At 40.4% G+C, this 13639-nt stretch overlaps 2 protein-coding genes across 12 annotated transcripts in view; both read left to right on the top strand.

Moving 5' to 3' along the window:
- TMEM62 (transmembrane protein 62) overlaps positions 1 to 3980 on the top strand; it is a 33591-nt gene extending 29611 nt beyond the window's left edge. For all 5 annotated transcript variants that reach the window (XM_030318376.1, XM_030318380.1, XM_030318378.1 and 2 more), the window contains one exon: positions 3116 to 3980. In XM_030318376.1, the coding sequence (XP_030174236.1) occupies positions 3116 to 3442 (327 nt within the window). In that variant the 3' untranslated portion in view covers positions 3443 to 3980. The remainder of the gene's footprint in view (positions 1 to 3115) is intronic.
- A 152-nt stretch (positions 3981 to 4132) lies between these two features.
- The window catches only part of CCNDBP1 (cyclin D1 binding protein 1), a 39304-nt gene continuing 29797 nt past the window's right edge, over positions 4133 to 13639 (top strand). The window contains exons 1-12 of one of the 7 annotated variants that reach the window (XM_030318381.1): positions 4133 to 4324; positions 4501 to 4560; positions 4853 to 4932; positions 7507 to 7588; positions 8332 to 8428; positions 8608 to 8681; positions 9477 to 9553; positions 9873 to 10153; positions 11210 to 11270; positions 12487 to 12533; positions 12790 to 12900; positions 13345 to 13431. In XM_030318381.1, coding sequence (XP_030174241.1) covers positions 4216 to 4324; positions 4501 to 4560; positions 4853 to 4932; positions 7507 to 7588; positions 8332 to 8428; positions 8608 to 8681; positions 9477 to 9553; positions 9873 to 10153; positions 11210 to 11270; positions 12487 to 12533; positions 12790 to 12900; positions 13345 to 13431 — 1166 coding nt within the window. In that variant the 5' untranslated portion in view covers positions 4133 to 4215. Of the gene's footprint in view, positions 4325 to 4500; positions 4561 to 4852; positions 4933 to 7506; positions 7589 to 8331; positions 8429 to 8607; positions 8682 to 9476; positions 9554 to 9872; positions 10154 to 11209; positions 11271 to 12486; positions 12534 to 12789; positions 13269 to 13344; positions 13432 to 13639 lie in introns of those variants that run through there. The other 6 variants (XM_030318383.1, XM_030318382.2, XR_003969464.1 and 3 more) reach the window with 6 other exon arrangements.

Raw genomic sequence — 13639 nt, 5'->3', positions numbered from 1 at the left:
ACACACAAAATGGGTTAATTATCCCGTGGAAGCTGCACTGGGTAAGAACTAGGCCTAGGCTTTTTAGTGATGTCTTAGCAGCATACTTGTTTGGGAAAACACTGATAGGTTAGGTTTACATTTGGATTAAAATTCCTTTAAAGCAAACACACAAATAAAAAAAAAACTGACCTGTAGCAAATCTCTGTATATAAGTTTGAAAAGTATTTACCTATTTATTTATTTTACTCACCTAATGGGACCAAGGTACTAAAATCTCAAATGATGATCTCATGTTTGGGAAGATATCCAAAAACATTGTTAAAAATGAGTTAACAGCCTCATAACAGGGCAATAAAGCATAATCAGCAGGATTATAGACAAAGAGGGAAGACTTCTGCCTAGTAAACACTGACCAAAGACCACAACATTCTTGGTATAGCAGTATTTTATTTTATTTTATTTTATTTTATTTTATTTTATTTTATTTTATTTTACTTAATTTTTTTAGGTTGAAGTATTTATTCTTTTTAATATAACTTATTGTCAAATTGGTTTCCATACAACCCCAGTGCTCATCCCAACAAGTGCCCTCCTCAATGCCCATCACCCACTTTCCCCTGTCTCCCACCCCCCATCAACCCTCAGTTCGTTCTCAGTATTTAAGAGTCTCTTATGGTTTCCCTCCCTTCCTGTCTGTAACTTTTTTTCCCCCTTTCCCTCCCCCATGGTCTTCTGTTAAGTTTCTCAAGATCCACATATGAGTGAAAACATATGGTATCTGTCTTTCTCTGACTGACTTATTTCACTTAGCATAATACCCTCCAGTTCCATCCACGTTGCTGCAAATGGCCACATTTCATTCTTTGTCGTTGCCAAGTAGTATTCCATAGTATATATAAACCACACCTTCTTTATCCATTTATCAGTTGATGGACATTTAGGCTCTTTCCATAATTTGGCTATTGTTGAAAGTGCTGCTGGTATAGCAGCATTTTATGTGTGCAGAGGTCCCGAGTCTGGTTCAGTTCTCTTTTATGTATTATTACATAAATACATAAGGAGGCTGTCTCTCAGGAGTACTCTTACAACAAGTAAAACCTGAGCCTTACTAAAAGGTGGTGTTTATATTCATATTTTAATAAATAGTACACTAATACTGGATTTTATGTATCCTCTAGGCCTGTGGCTCCCAAACCTGTTATCCCTACCCTTGACTTGTTCTCTGCACTTCAGGTGCCTATATATCCAACTGCCATTTCACATCTTTCCTTAAATCTCTAGCAGCCATCCTCAATATTACGTGTCTAATAGGAACTTTAGTTTCTACCCCAAACCTGTTCCTCCCTCATTTCTTTCCAATTTCAATAAATGGCTCCACCATTTACCTAGTTTTTCTAGAATGTATCCTTAATTTTTCCCTTTCCTTGTAATATGCTGTATTAATTCTTTAGCAAGTAATCCCTTGTTTGATCTCCCTCCAATGCATATCTTGAATCCATCAATTCTTTCCATCTCTGTTACCACCACACTAGTCTAACTCATAATTATTTCTTGTCTGGGCTACTGCAGTGACCCTCAGGCTAGTCTTTTAGCTGCTTTTGCCACTGCTTTTGCCACTGCTTTTGCCACTGCTGCTTTTGCCTCCCTACTGTCAGTTTGCCACACAGTGTCCACTGTTGTCCTTTCAAAAGCTTAATCAGCTCACTCCTGAGCTTAAAGACCTTTAAGCAGAGTCGTGACATGATCTTGGTCCCACTGACTGCCCTAATTTCCATCCGGCTCATCATGTTCCATGTTCATGGGCCTTAAATAGGCTAAGACCTCTCCCACCTCAGGGGTTTACATTTGTGTCTTCTGCCTGGAATGCACTTCATTCCCCTGAGTCATTCCTGTTCTTCAGGCCTCGGCAAACCCATCTCTCAGTTACCCTCTTGTGACCCAGTTATTTCCTTCATTGAATTTATCACAATCTATAATGATTATTTTTTTGGTCTCTCTCTCTCTGTTAGAGTGTAAGCTCTATGATGCATCCTTTCTAAGTTGTTCACCACTGTGTCCTCAGCCTAGAGCCTATCACAGTGCCTGCCATGTATTGGGAGCACAGTAATTATTTGGTGAATGAATGAATGAATCACACGGCAGCTAAATTTGAATTATAACTTAAATCTTCTGATTCGCATTCCAGTATTCAGCTACTTCAATTAAAAATACATGGGGCGCCTGGGTGGCTCAGTTGCTTAAGCATCCAACTCTTGATTTCAGCTCAGGTCATGATCTCACTGTTCATGAGATTGAGATCCGTGTTGGGCTCTGAGCTGACAGCACAGAACCTGCCTGGGATTCTTTCGCTCCCTTGCTCTTTGCCCCTCCCCACTCATCCCCTCTTCTCCTCCCCCCCCCCACCCCAAATAAATAAATAAACTTTTAAAATACAGAGATAATGGGGGAACCTGACTGGCTCAGGTGGTGGAGCATGCAACTCTTGATCTTGGGGTCATGAGTTTGAGCACCATGTGTGGTGTAGAGTTTACCTTAAAAAAAAAAAAGAATAGGGCTCCTGGGTGGCTCAATCTGTTAAGTGTCCGACTTAGGCTCAGGTCATGATCTCATGGTTTGTGGGTTCGAGCCTCATGTCAGGCTCTTGCCCACAGCTCAGAGCCTGGAGCCTGCTTCGGATTCTGTGTCTCCCGCTCTCTGCCCCTCCCCCCACTCTCACTTTGTCTCACTCTGTCTCTCAAAAATAAATAAATGTAAAAAAATTTTTTTAAAAAGAATAATAAGAGATTAAAAAAAATAGTGATGCCTATGTCCCCCCTCACTCTGCTAAAAAGGAGTGTGTGTACGTATGTACATATACTCAGTTCATTTCCAGCTTAAACATTACTGAGGGCTTCAACATAAATGATACCTACTTTTAAGATGAACAAAAGGATACAGGCAAATGTACAACTAACTATAAGTCACCTCTTGCTGAGTGTTATAAGCAACTGTGATTGAAGCATAAACAATCAGAGAATCAACCCCCAAGAAAGAGAGCAACATATTGTTAGGAGCCACCAATAATGTGTTAATGAGACCTGGCCCCCTAAGGTCTTGCTAATGAGATAATACCCTGTTCTGCTTCTCTTTCCAGCTGGCATTTTTTAACATCCCCTTGATGGTTTACCTGTGTTGGAGCTTGTTGCAGCGGTGCTTTGGTCACAACTTTCGGTCCCATCTCCATCAAGGCAAATACTTGAAGGTTATACCTATTCACCTACTTATGTTACTGCTGTACATCTGGCAGATCTATTCCTGCTATTTTCTTCATATGACATATGGCACTCTAGCTTTTTTCTTCTCCCCTTTGCGGACCTGGTTGACACTGTTAACACCTGTTATCATTCGTTGTGTGTGGACACTGAACTCTACCAAGCTTGGAACCTTCATAGTGCAGTTAAAAAGCCACTTAAGCTCCTAAAGGCCATGCCTCACCATCTGCCTCTGTAGCCCAGGCCCCTGGCCCAGCAGCAGGTGGAAGGCCAGTGTTGGTGGGCAGGCTCTAGGGAGTTGCTGCACCTTGGACACCTGGGAGTTGGGGAGGATTACCCACTACTGATTCCTGCAGAATGGACCTCAGAAAAATCTCTAAATAATGCCATGATTCCTTCCTTCTCCAAGAAGGCAAAGAGTTGATTTACTTTTGTGAAGAGAAAGTCCTAATCAGGAGATCCACAGGGCAGGGGCTGGGTGTGTGAATGGTTGTATCAGAAGCCCACTGTATTTTTTACGGGTACTTCACGTAAAGTACCTAGCACAGTGTGTGGAACTCCGCAGCTGTGAAGGGTACCACTTTAGGGGCAGGGAACCAGTGTGAACTTGGGCCCTACCCTGACTACCCTTGAGGTACTAGCTCCCAGTCTTCTTTTCCCTCGAGGTTATGGGCTCTCTGCTTCTTTAGGTGGTTTTTTCTTTTTTCTTTTTTCAATCTAATCAAATAAATGAATGATGGGTAATAACTCCGACTGAGTTTTGTGTGTGTGTGTGTGTGGCCCGGCCTCTGGGCGGGAGGAGGCGTGGCCGGGCCTTGGGGGAGGAGCACAGGTGTGACCCGGCCTCTGGGGGCGGGGGTGGGTTGGTTGTTGCCGGAAACGAACCCGGGTCCGTGACTCCCGGAAGTAGAACGCCCACAGCAGAGCGGCTCGGCAGCTTCCGTGGCCGCGTTTGTTTGGAAGTTCCAGGCAATCTTCTGAGATGGCGAACGCAGCCGCGCCTACAGCGGCGGTCCCCACCCTAGCTCCGCCTTTGGAGCAGATCCGGCACTTGGCAGAGGAGCTGCGGTTGCTGATACCTGGAGTGCGGGGTGAGCTGATGCCCTTGGGACGGGCGACGGCAGGGGCGGGCTTGGTTAGGGAACAGGCCGACTGTGGCGCCGGCGGGGGCGGGAACTCGGGCGGAGAAGGTGGGGGTCGGGAGTGGCCTCGCTTATCTCTGCTCTTCCTTTTGCCCCTCGCCGGGCCCGCGTGCCACACCCACTAGTCGGCGAAGCCCTGGAGACCACCAAGGAGTTTAATCCTGACACGTTTTGGAGGAGACTCAGTGAGTGCCTCTCCTGTTGGGGACTTGGATTTTTCATCCCTTCCTGTGTCCTAGCCCTTTTTCCCTCCCGCTTTTGCCCTGCCGCATCCTCTCGGTGGGGATACCTCACCTTCCTCATCCTGAGCACTTCGGAAGTTGGAATATAAAACATAGATTTGGGGAGGTATTTTTGAGGCTTCTCAGCCGATAAGGGTTGAGAGGAAACGCATCATCCGCAAAGTCCCAGCTGCAGCTGCAGGCTTATCTTTTTGGCACTAACATATTGGCTCCAGCCTCCTCTGTCATCCCACAGATGAGGCAGCTGTGAACGTGTCAAGGGAAGCTACGACTCTGACCGAAGTCTTCTCTCATCTTCCACTGCCCTCTCCACAGGTGGGCTTTACTTTTTGGAATTTTTGTGCTGCCTCGTTATTCATTAGGAATCCAATCATTTTCTTTCCACCTTTTCCACTCAAGCCAGGGGATTTATTTTCCACACCTGTTAAATAAGATGGCAGTTCTCACCTCACAGGATTGTTGTGAAGACCAAATTGCCAAGTGCCTTCCTTACCTGGACTAGGCAGATCTTCTAAATAGATATTGGTTCAATCCGAAGTTCATCCTGGTTATTTCCTTTCTGATATATATATATTTTTTTAAGCACTTGCTGTTTGCTAGGTGTTTTCACATCCATGATTCCCATCTGACAGCTGAGTAAGCAGGCTTATAGGCTCAGGTAAATAAGCAGTGGAGCTAGGATTTAAATTAGGGTCTGATGTCTAAACTACACCTTTTCTGTTATACTACACAATACTCTTTTTATATTGAATTACTTTTTATATTTAATCAATAACATATTAACAGTATAAATTCAGAAGATGTCAAAGTTAAGTGTGCTAAAAAGTTTATATCCCCCCTCCCCGGTTCCTTTTGTATTGTTCCATATGTATTTGATGCATGTACACACTTACATGTATACGCCTGCTTCTTTTTACACAAATGTTAGGATACCATACACACTTTTCTGGACCTTCCTTTAAAAAAAATTAACATGGCCTGCAAATTGATTTTTTTTAATGTTTATTTATTGATTTTTGAGAGAGAGAGAGAGAGAGAGAGAGCGCACAACCCGGGGAGGGACAGAAAGAAAGAGAGAAACACAGACTCCAAAGCAAGCTCCAGACCCTGGGCTATCAGCACAGCGTCTGATGCAGGCTCAAACTCACAAAGCGTGAGATCACGCCGTGGTCGGAAGTTGGACGCTTAACCGACTGAGCTACCCAGGTGCCCTTCACATTGATTCTTAGCAGCACATATAAAGTTGCTCAGTTCTTTGTAATGCTGCATAGTATTCAGTAGAGTTGGTATAACCATAATTTATTTAACTGGTACTTTATGTGAACATCTAAGCTGTTTCCAGCTTAGACTTGTAACTATTATAAACAATGCTGTGGTAAATTGCCTAATACAATCTTTGTGTATGCATGTATATCAGCAAAAAAAAAAAAAAAAATCCCAGAAGTGGAATTTCTGGAGCAAGAATTTATGCATTTTTAATAACCCCTTATTATAAAACTGATGAAAATAAACATGGTGTTATAACCAGGTGTGCTTTATTGCCAGTTTTTCTAGAATGAGGTATACTTAATTTGGGAATCAGGTTATTTTAAAATGGCATATTCATTACCTTATTTGTTTTTCATAATAGTTTCATTTTCTTTCAGTCTATATATCCAGATGTTTCGAAATGAAAAAATATTCCTTTGCTGCACCTACAATGATAAACTCTCCCCCTAAATACCCTAGAGATCTATGATGAGAAAATAAGAAATGAATTATTTGAGAGCATTTTAAAAGCTTTGTGCAAGGAAGTCAGTATTTATTTCAAGGGGAGTATGACTATTACCTTACCTGTTGTCTCTTCTTTCAAATATATTTGGGATTCGCTGCTAATATTCACAGTTGATAGGATACCATGAGGAGGCAGCATGAACTATTTTTCTGTACATGCCTCCGACATTGGTTTCACTTACAGTTAAAAAGTTAGAATTTGGTTTTGTTTGAATTATGTGTGTTTGAATCATGATTGCTTCCTTAGGATCTTAACATGTTAGTCCTACAGAAGTATGGCTTTGTTTTTTATGTGTTTGGATGTTGAAGCAATGTCAATTGCCTCTGGTTACCCAGAGGATGAATATAAAGCTTTAAACACTTATTCTCACACATTGTACTTACCCACCATCCCAGACTGATAACAATTCATGGACTGGCCCCAATCAGTGGACCACATTTTATGTAGCACTGGCTTAGAATTTAGCGGAAAAATGAGGACAAGGAAGACAGGAGAAAGCCAGTGACTGCTTAGAAGGAAAATAGTCAACCTTGTAGAGTCCATGCTAATTTCTTTTAGGTGTGTGTGTGTGTGAGAGAGAGAGAGAGAGAGATCAGACACCTGGTTAATGGTCTAAGACAGGGTTGGCAGATTTTTCTGTAAAAAGCCAAACAGTAAATATTTTAGGCTTTGCAGGCCAGCTACCTAACTCTGCCCTCGTAATGTGAACACAGTTATAGATAATATGTAAATGAGTGTGGCTGTGTGCCAGTAACACTTTATTTCTAAAAACTGTCAGTGGGCCTAATTTGGCCCGTGGGCCGTAGTTGCCAACTCCTGGTCCAAGATATGGTGAATACTTCACAGCAGATCATGAGTATCTTGGGATGTAGAATATTAGGAATAAGTTTTTCCTGATGTTCCTTAATGTTTTATTGAGTTGTCAGCTCAGTCACGGGGCCAGCTAATTCCTCTCTGCTATGTGCTGAGAATAGTTCAAGGCCTAACTCAATAGGACTACAGAAAATGTTTATAGATGATGCTGTACAGATGTCTGCTCTCTTCTACAGCAAATGGACTGATGAATCTAATCCATTTATTTTTTTTCATTCTGAAATTGATCCATTGCCTCATAGGAAACACAGAGGTTCTGTGAACAAGTCCGTGCTGCCATCAAGGCAATGATTGCAGTATATTATTCACTTCCCAAGAATCAGGGTAAGCCACTGTATACACATAAATGTTTGATTTATAGAGCAGATCTTTGCTAATATGACAGCTTCTGTCCTGAGACTATTACCTTTTCTTCAATTTGAGCATGTAGTGTAACTTGCTCACATAAAATGCCCTCAAAGATAATATAATATCAGTGACCTCCATAAATAATGCTTTATGCTAAGATAGGGATGCTGTGTTACCATCTTCCCTGCTTTGCCTGACTCAAAGGTTTTTAGTTTTCACTGGCTCCTCCCCCTCTAACCCATTATAACCACTATAGATGCTGGATCTATAGGGGCCTCCCCGGTCTCCTCCACCCATATGACATCACACGCTGTTTCTGAACTCCTTTACAAGTTAAGTGACCTCCAGCCCTGCCTGTAGGGTAATGCCTTGATTATAACCATGCCAAAATTATAAATGAATGCATGTCTCATGGATCTTTAGGGTTACTCAGAGATAGTTTAAACTTCAAGTGTTTCAGCCACAGGTGCCAAGGGACCATTGACCTTAACGAATGGATACATGCTGTCATGGAAGTATTTTGTTCCAGATCTCTTTAGGAGAGCACTACTCAGAAATGGTGGGAGGAGCAAGAAAAAGACATGGGGAAATACATAAGACCTGAGTTTTGTGTTGGTACTCACATTACTTTAAGTTCTGAAGGGCTTAAGCTCTCAAGAAAGCAGATGGTGACTTCCAGAAAGGAGACCAGGCTGCTTAGTCTTTGGGTTTGGCTACAGGAATCACTCTGAGAAAGCTGGTACGAAGCACCACTCTGGACATCGTAGATGGCATGGCTCAACTTATGGATGCGCTTTTCATGACTCCAACTCAGAGGTAGTGATGCTACAATTGGGTTTATCAGTTAATGGGGTTCCTTGCTTCAGGGAGCGGAAAAAAAACTCGTTTCAACAGCAAAGTTACTAATAGCTGAAAATGATGTCGAGCAAGATCATTCTTTTTTAGGAGAGAGGAACATTGGTTATTGATATATCCTTATTGATTCCTTTCCCCAGCTCAGAGAACAATGACCTTATTTCCTACAACAGTGTCTGGACTGCATGCCAGCAGGTTCCTCAGATACCAAGAGGTGGGTGAGAGTGGGAAATGGGCTTTTGACTCTGCTGGCCAAAGCAGATAGTTCTCTCATATCTAGTTTGTAGTTTTGTAGCACGTGCATATTTTAACTTACAACTTAATGGAATGCATATAGTTTATCAGTAACATCAAAAAATAGGTATTAACATTTTTTGCCAGTCTTTTTAGCTCTTATACTTAAAAAAATTTTTTTTAATGTTTATTTTTGCGACAAAAAGAGACAGTGTGAGCAGGGAAGGAGCAGAGAGAGATGGAGACACAGAATCTGAAGCAGGCTCCAGGTTCTGAGCTGTCAGCACAGAGCCTGACATGGGGCTCAAACCCACAAACCATGAGATCATGACCTGAGCTAAAGCCGGACACTTAACCAACTAAACCACCCAGGCGACCTAGTTCTCATACGTTTTTAGCCCTCTTTCTGTGGCCGTGTCTTGTTGAACAAATGTGATTTGTTCTCCTGGTCCTGCCCCAGGAGCAGTATTATGGGACACACTGAAGCCCCTATGAGGTAGTGCCAGCTGGGCCAAAAGCAGTGTTTGTCAAGAGGACCAGGAAGAGGAACATCATGTTATCATTTTATTTCTTCTAGTGGTGAATGATGAAAAGCTTTTTAACTCCTCTGGTTACCCAGGGGATGAATATGAGAAAAATTTTATTAAACCACTGCTCTTGTTGACTATCCTTGGCACTCTTCTCAAATGGGAACACCATTGGTTGCCATTTGCAGACTTCACAGAATTGTTGGGTTTCTCCTCTAATTCTAGTGCTTCTGATTTTTCACTCGTAGATAACAAAGCTGCAGCCCTTTCAATGCTGACGAAGAATGTGGATTTTGTGAAGGATGCGCATGAGGAAATGGAGCAGGTGAGGGGACAACTCCATGATCATAGATGAAACTATAAAGAAAGGAAATGTCCTGAGCATTAACTCAGTAAGTCCCATCTTCACTCCTGGCTTTCAACTCCCATCTCCTACCCACATCAGTGTGTGATTTACTACCACTCCCCTCTGTCTACTGCTGGGCAAGGGGAGTGAGAACAGGGTGCTTGAACTCTGTAGCCATTAGTGAAGTAGCTGGCTGAGGTTTGGGGATAACTCAGACATGATGCTGAAAGTGTAAAAGCCTTGGTTTTTTGTTTTTTGGGTTTTTTTTGGCATTCAAATATATCATGGCATGTCTTAGGCCGTGGAAGAATGTGACCCGTACTGTGGCCTCCTGAATGACACTGAGGACAACTCTGATAACCACGGTGATGAAGAGGATGATGGGTTGGGGTATCCAAACAATCGGGACTTATATTGGTCAGAGGAGGATCAAGAGCTCATAATCCCATGCCTTGCACTGGTGAGAGCATCAAAAGCCTGCCTGAAGAAAATCCGGATCTCAGTGGCAGAGAATGGGAAGAAGGATCAGGTGGCCCAACTGGACGACATTGTGGATATCTCTGATGAGATCAGCCCTAGGTAAGCGGAATCCCCACTTGAAACATGTGAGCAGCAGCATGTGACCTCAGCTTGTGTAGTCACCTTAAGCTTTTCCCCCAGTTTTTTATTTTGAACACTTTTGACCTACAGGAAAGTTGATAAAAGTATTGCGTTGAACATCCATGTATCCTTCATCTATGTTCACCTGCTCACATTTTTTTCAATATTGGTTTATTTCTCAATGGATTAGATGTGCCATTTTTCTCCTGAACCATTTGAGAGTAAGTTGCAGACATCAGTGACATTTCACCCCTAAATACTTCAGCACGTATCTCTAAGAACAGACATTATTATTATATCTGCGAAATATAACATTGAATAGAAAATAGTTACTATTCAAATGTCCCCATTTGTCTCTAAAATGTATTTTAAAGCCTTTTTTTTTTTTTTTTTTTTTTATCAAGGGGTCTGTCATAGTGTCACAGTGCATTTGGTTGTCATCTCTTGCAGTAGTCTGGTTTGGTTGTAGTCTCTTGCAACTATAACAGTCCCTATCCAAGAATCTAGGTCAGTTGTCTCACAGAATATCCAAAAATCTGGATTCATGTGATTGTCTTTTGTATGATTATAGATTATATTCAAGTTAAATATTTTTTTGGCAAGGAGATCACATATTTGAGTATTTTGTGCTTCTCATTGTATCATATTGGGCAGGGGCATAATGTTAGTTTGTCCCATTATTAGTGGTACTAAATTGCATCACTTGGGTAAAGTCATGCCCACTTGAGTGACATCCATGGATGAACTCCACAGTTATTAAATTGATGGTTTTACATCCTCCCATTTTTAACTGAATTAATCATGTCCTATCATATAGGCCAAGGGAGTTTTTTCCCCCAGCTTCCTAGGGAAATGGGGTAAGTAGATATTTAATACATATCAGTTGAATTGATTCTGGTTGTTCAATTTAAGGAATTAATAGGCATTTTTGGGACATTTCTCACATTCTCTCATGCCTTAATTGTGTACTGAAAACCACCCAGTTCAGCTTTGTTCCTTTTTTTGTTAATGGTTATTTTTGCTTTCTGTCCTTAGTGTGGATGATTTGGCTCTGAGTATATACCCACCTATGTGCCACTTGACTGTGAGAATCAATGTAAGTACCAACTTGAGGGAATAGCTACTGACCTAAGTGGTAGAATTTCCCTAATTACTAATATTTCCTTTAAGCTATAGGAAACATATTTATTTGTTACACTAGGATGCCAGTACAACAATAATGTCACAGTTCTTACATGTATTTCTGCCTGATAAATATTTATTGAAGTTGAATTATAATAGCCATGAGTTCTGGTACTATTCTCTTCCATAACCTCTTGGGCAGTCACTTAGAAAAACCCAAAGACCTTAGAAAATGCTACTTTGAAAAAGAAAGTTTGATTTACCGCAGTACTTTAGGATCTTCTCAACCTGAAGTTGTAAATATCTGATTTCTGGTGTAGGCAAAACCAAGTGTTCCAGAAACATACTCTGTTCTAATATAAACACAGTGGGTGATTTAACTACAAAAGGTCAAGTTCTTTATAAAAATATGATTTCATTGTATTCTTTCGTGTCCTGAGTCCTGTGCTAGAGAGAATTCTATTATTTTTAGAGACTCAGATTATCTCTACAGTTACTGGAAAAAGAAATGAAACTACCAAATGGCTTATATCTTATATTCAGAATTTTCACTCCTAAAAATATTTGATAAATTAGATAGTGGAAATTAAATTCATCAAATGTATCTTCACAGTGTGCATATACCTTAAAGTAGAATAGGATCCTTTTGGGCATTAACTTCTTTTTTCACATTCACTTTTTAAAAATTGACTTCCCAAGAAATAAACATCGTTAGCAATATGCCTTGTCAATTACCCCAAATAAAAAAAAAAATTAAAAGATGTACTATATATTGGTGGCATATATATATCCTTATGTTATCTTGTTATCGGTATGCTTAAAATTCTGTACATAGAATTTTTTTAAAAAGGAACTTCAGCTGTTCCTGCTATATATTCAAAGCTCTCAGCAGTTGGGACAAATTCAGGTTATATTCTTACTTTTTTCATTTTTTAAAAATTTAAAAGTATTAACAAATTTTTAAAATTTATAAAATGTTAAAGTAGCAATATTAATAAGATTTTGCTAAATAGAAAAGAATTCTATAATTCTACCATCGTAATGTAACAAGAATTTTTGTTTTTGCACTTTCCTTCAAGTTTTTTTTTTTTTTTTCTGTTTTTTTATTACTTGAGTCTTAATATATCTTGGCTTTCCTTTCCTTTTTATAGTAGGGCTCAGGGTGAGTAACTTCTCTGTTTCTTTTCTAGTCTGCAAAACTTGTATCTGTCTTAAAGAAGGCACTTGAAATTACTAAGTGAGTATGAGGACTTCTCCCCAAATAACTTTTTTGAGAATAAACCTATCCAATCATTCTCAGCTCCCAAAGCCCCATTTTAAGAAGTGGAAGAACGTGGGTGTGATGTTTTCTTTCCACTTGAGTTGTGGAGCAGCTAAGTTTCTATGAAGAAACTTGCCTTCTCTTACTATAGTTTCCTCTGTGCTCCTTTTGAGGGTAGGTTTTCCCTTGACAGTATAAATTTAACTTCTCTTTCTCCCCATTCCATTTTCAGAGCGAGTCATGTGACCCCACAGCCAGAAGATAGTTGGATCCCTTTACTCATTAATGCCGTTGATCATTGCATGAACAGAATCAAGGAACTCACTCAGAATGAACTTGAACTGTGAGTTTTCAGGCTCATTTGCACTCTCCATTCTCCTTATATCACAGGTAGCCTCTGATGTCTGCTTTTAAAATGGGGCTAGAATGCTTTCTGGGTCAAAATGGAGTTCCTATCCATCCTTGTCAAGAGACGCTACTACCAAAGATTGTTGGTTAGGCCAGACTGGCAGTTATTTATATACTACATAAGTCTGATATATTTTTCTGTGCTAGATACAAAAGATAATTGCATGAGTTTGCATTTATGAATCGCGTTTCAGAGATTCCTGCAGAAGCTGCCTTATTCCCTATTTGCAATAAAGTGTGTTAATTCATTGTTATACATATTGATGGTCTTAATAAAATGTTGACCTGCTGGTAATTCAATAAGTAACCTTTCAAAGTTTCTTTCTGTCAGAAATACAGTGGGTTGAGACTAGCACATCGCTTTCATTTGGGTTTATAGGTCTAACGGTCTGATTCTGATCAGAACTGTACTTAGAACAAAAACGCTTGGCTTTACTTCTTTAGAGAAGATGACTTCAAAACCCCTGTGAGTACTTCATTGTGTTATATAATATTATTATTCTTATCATTAAGTCCTTCTGAATATTATTCCATCCCAGTCTCCAAAATTATTTTTGGTATTGAGCTCATTTGTTAGGTTTGTCCACCTTATTGAACAGATTTAGTTTTCTTATAAATACTTGTATTATTGTTTGGTTATATGTTACATGTGTCTCCAAATGTAAATACAACAT

Source organism: Lynx canadensis, chromosome B3 (genome assembly GCF_007474595.2).
Source record: "Lynx canadensis isolate LIC74 chromosome B3, mLynCan4.pri.v2, whole genome shotgun sequence".
Lineage (NCBI taxonomy): Eukaryota > Metazoa > Chordata > Mammalia > Carnivora > Felidae > Lynx > Lynx canadensis.
Note: the sequence above shows the minus strand (reverse complement) of the source record. Positions and strands in the feature narration are given on the sequence as shown.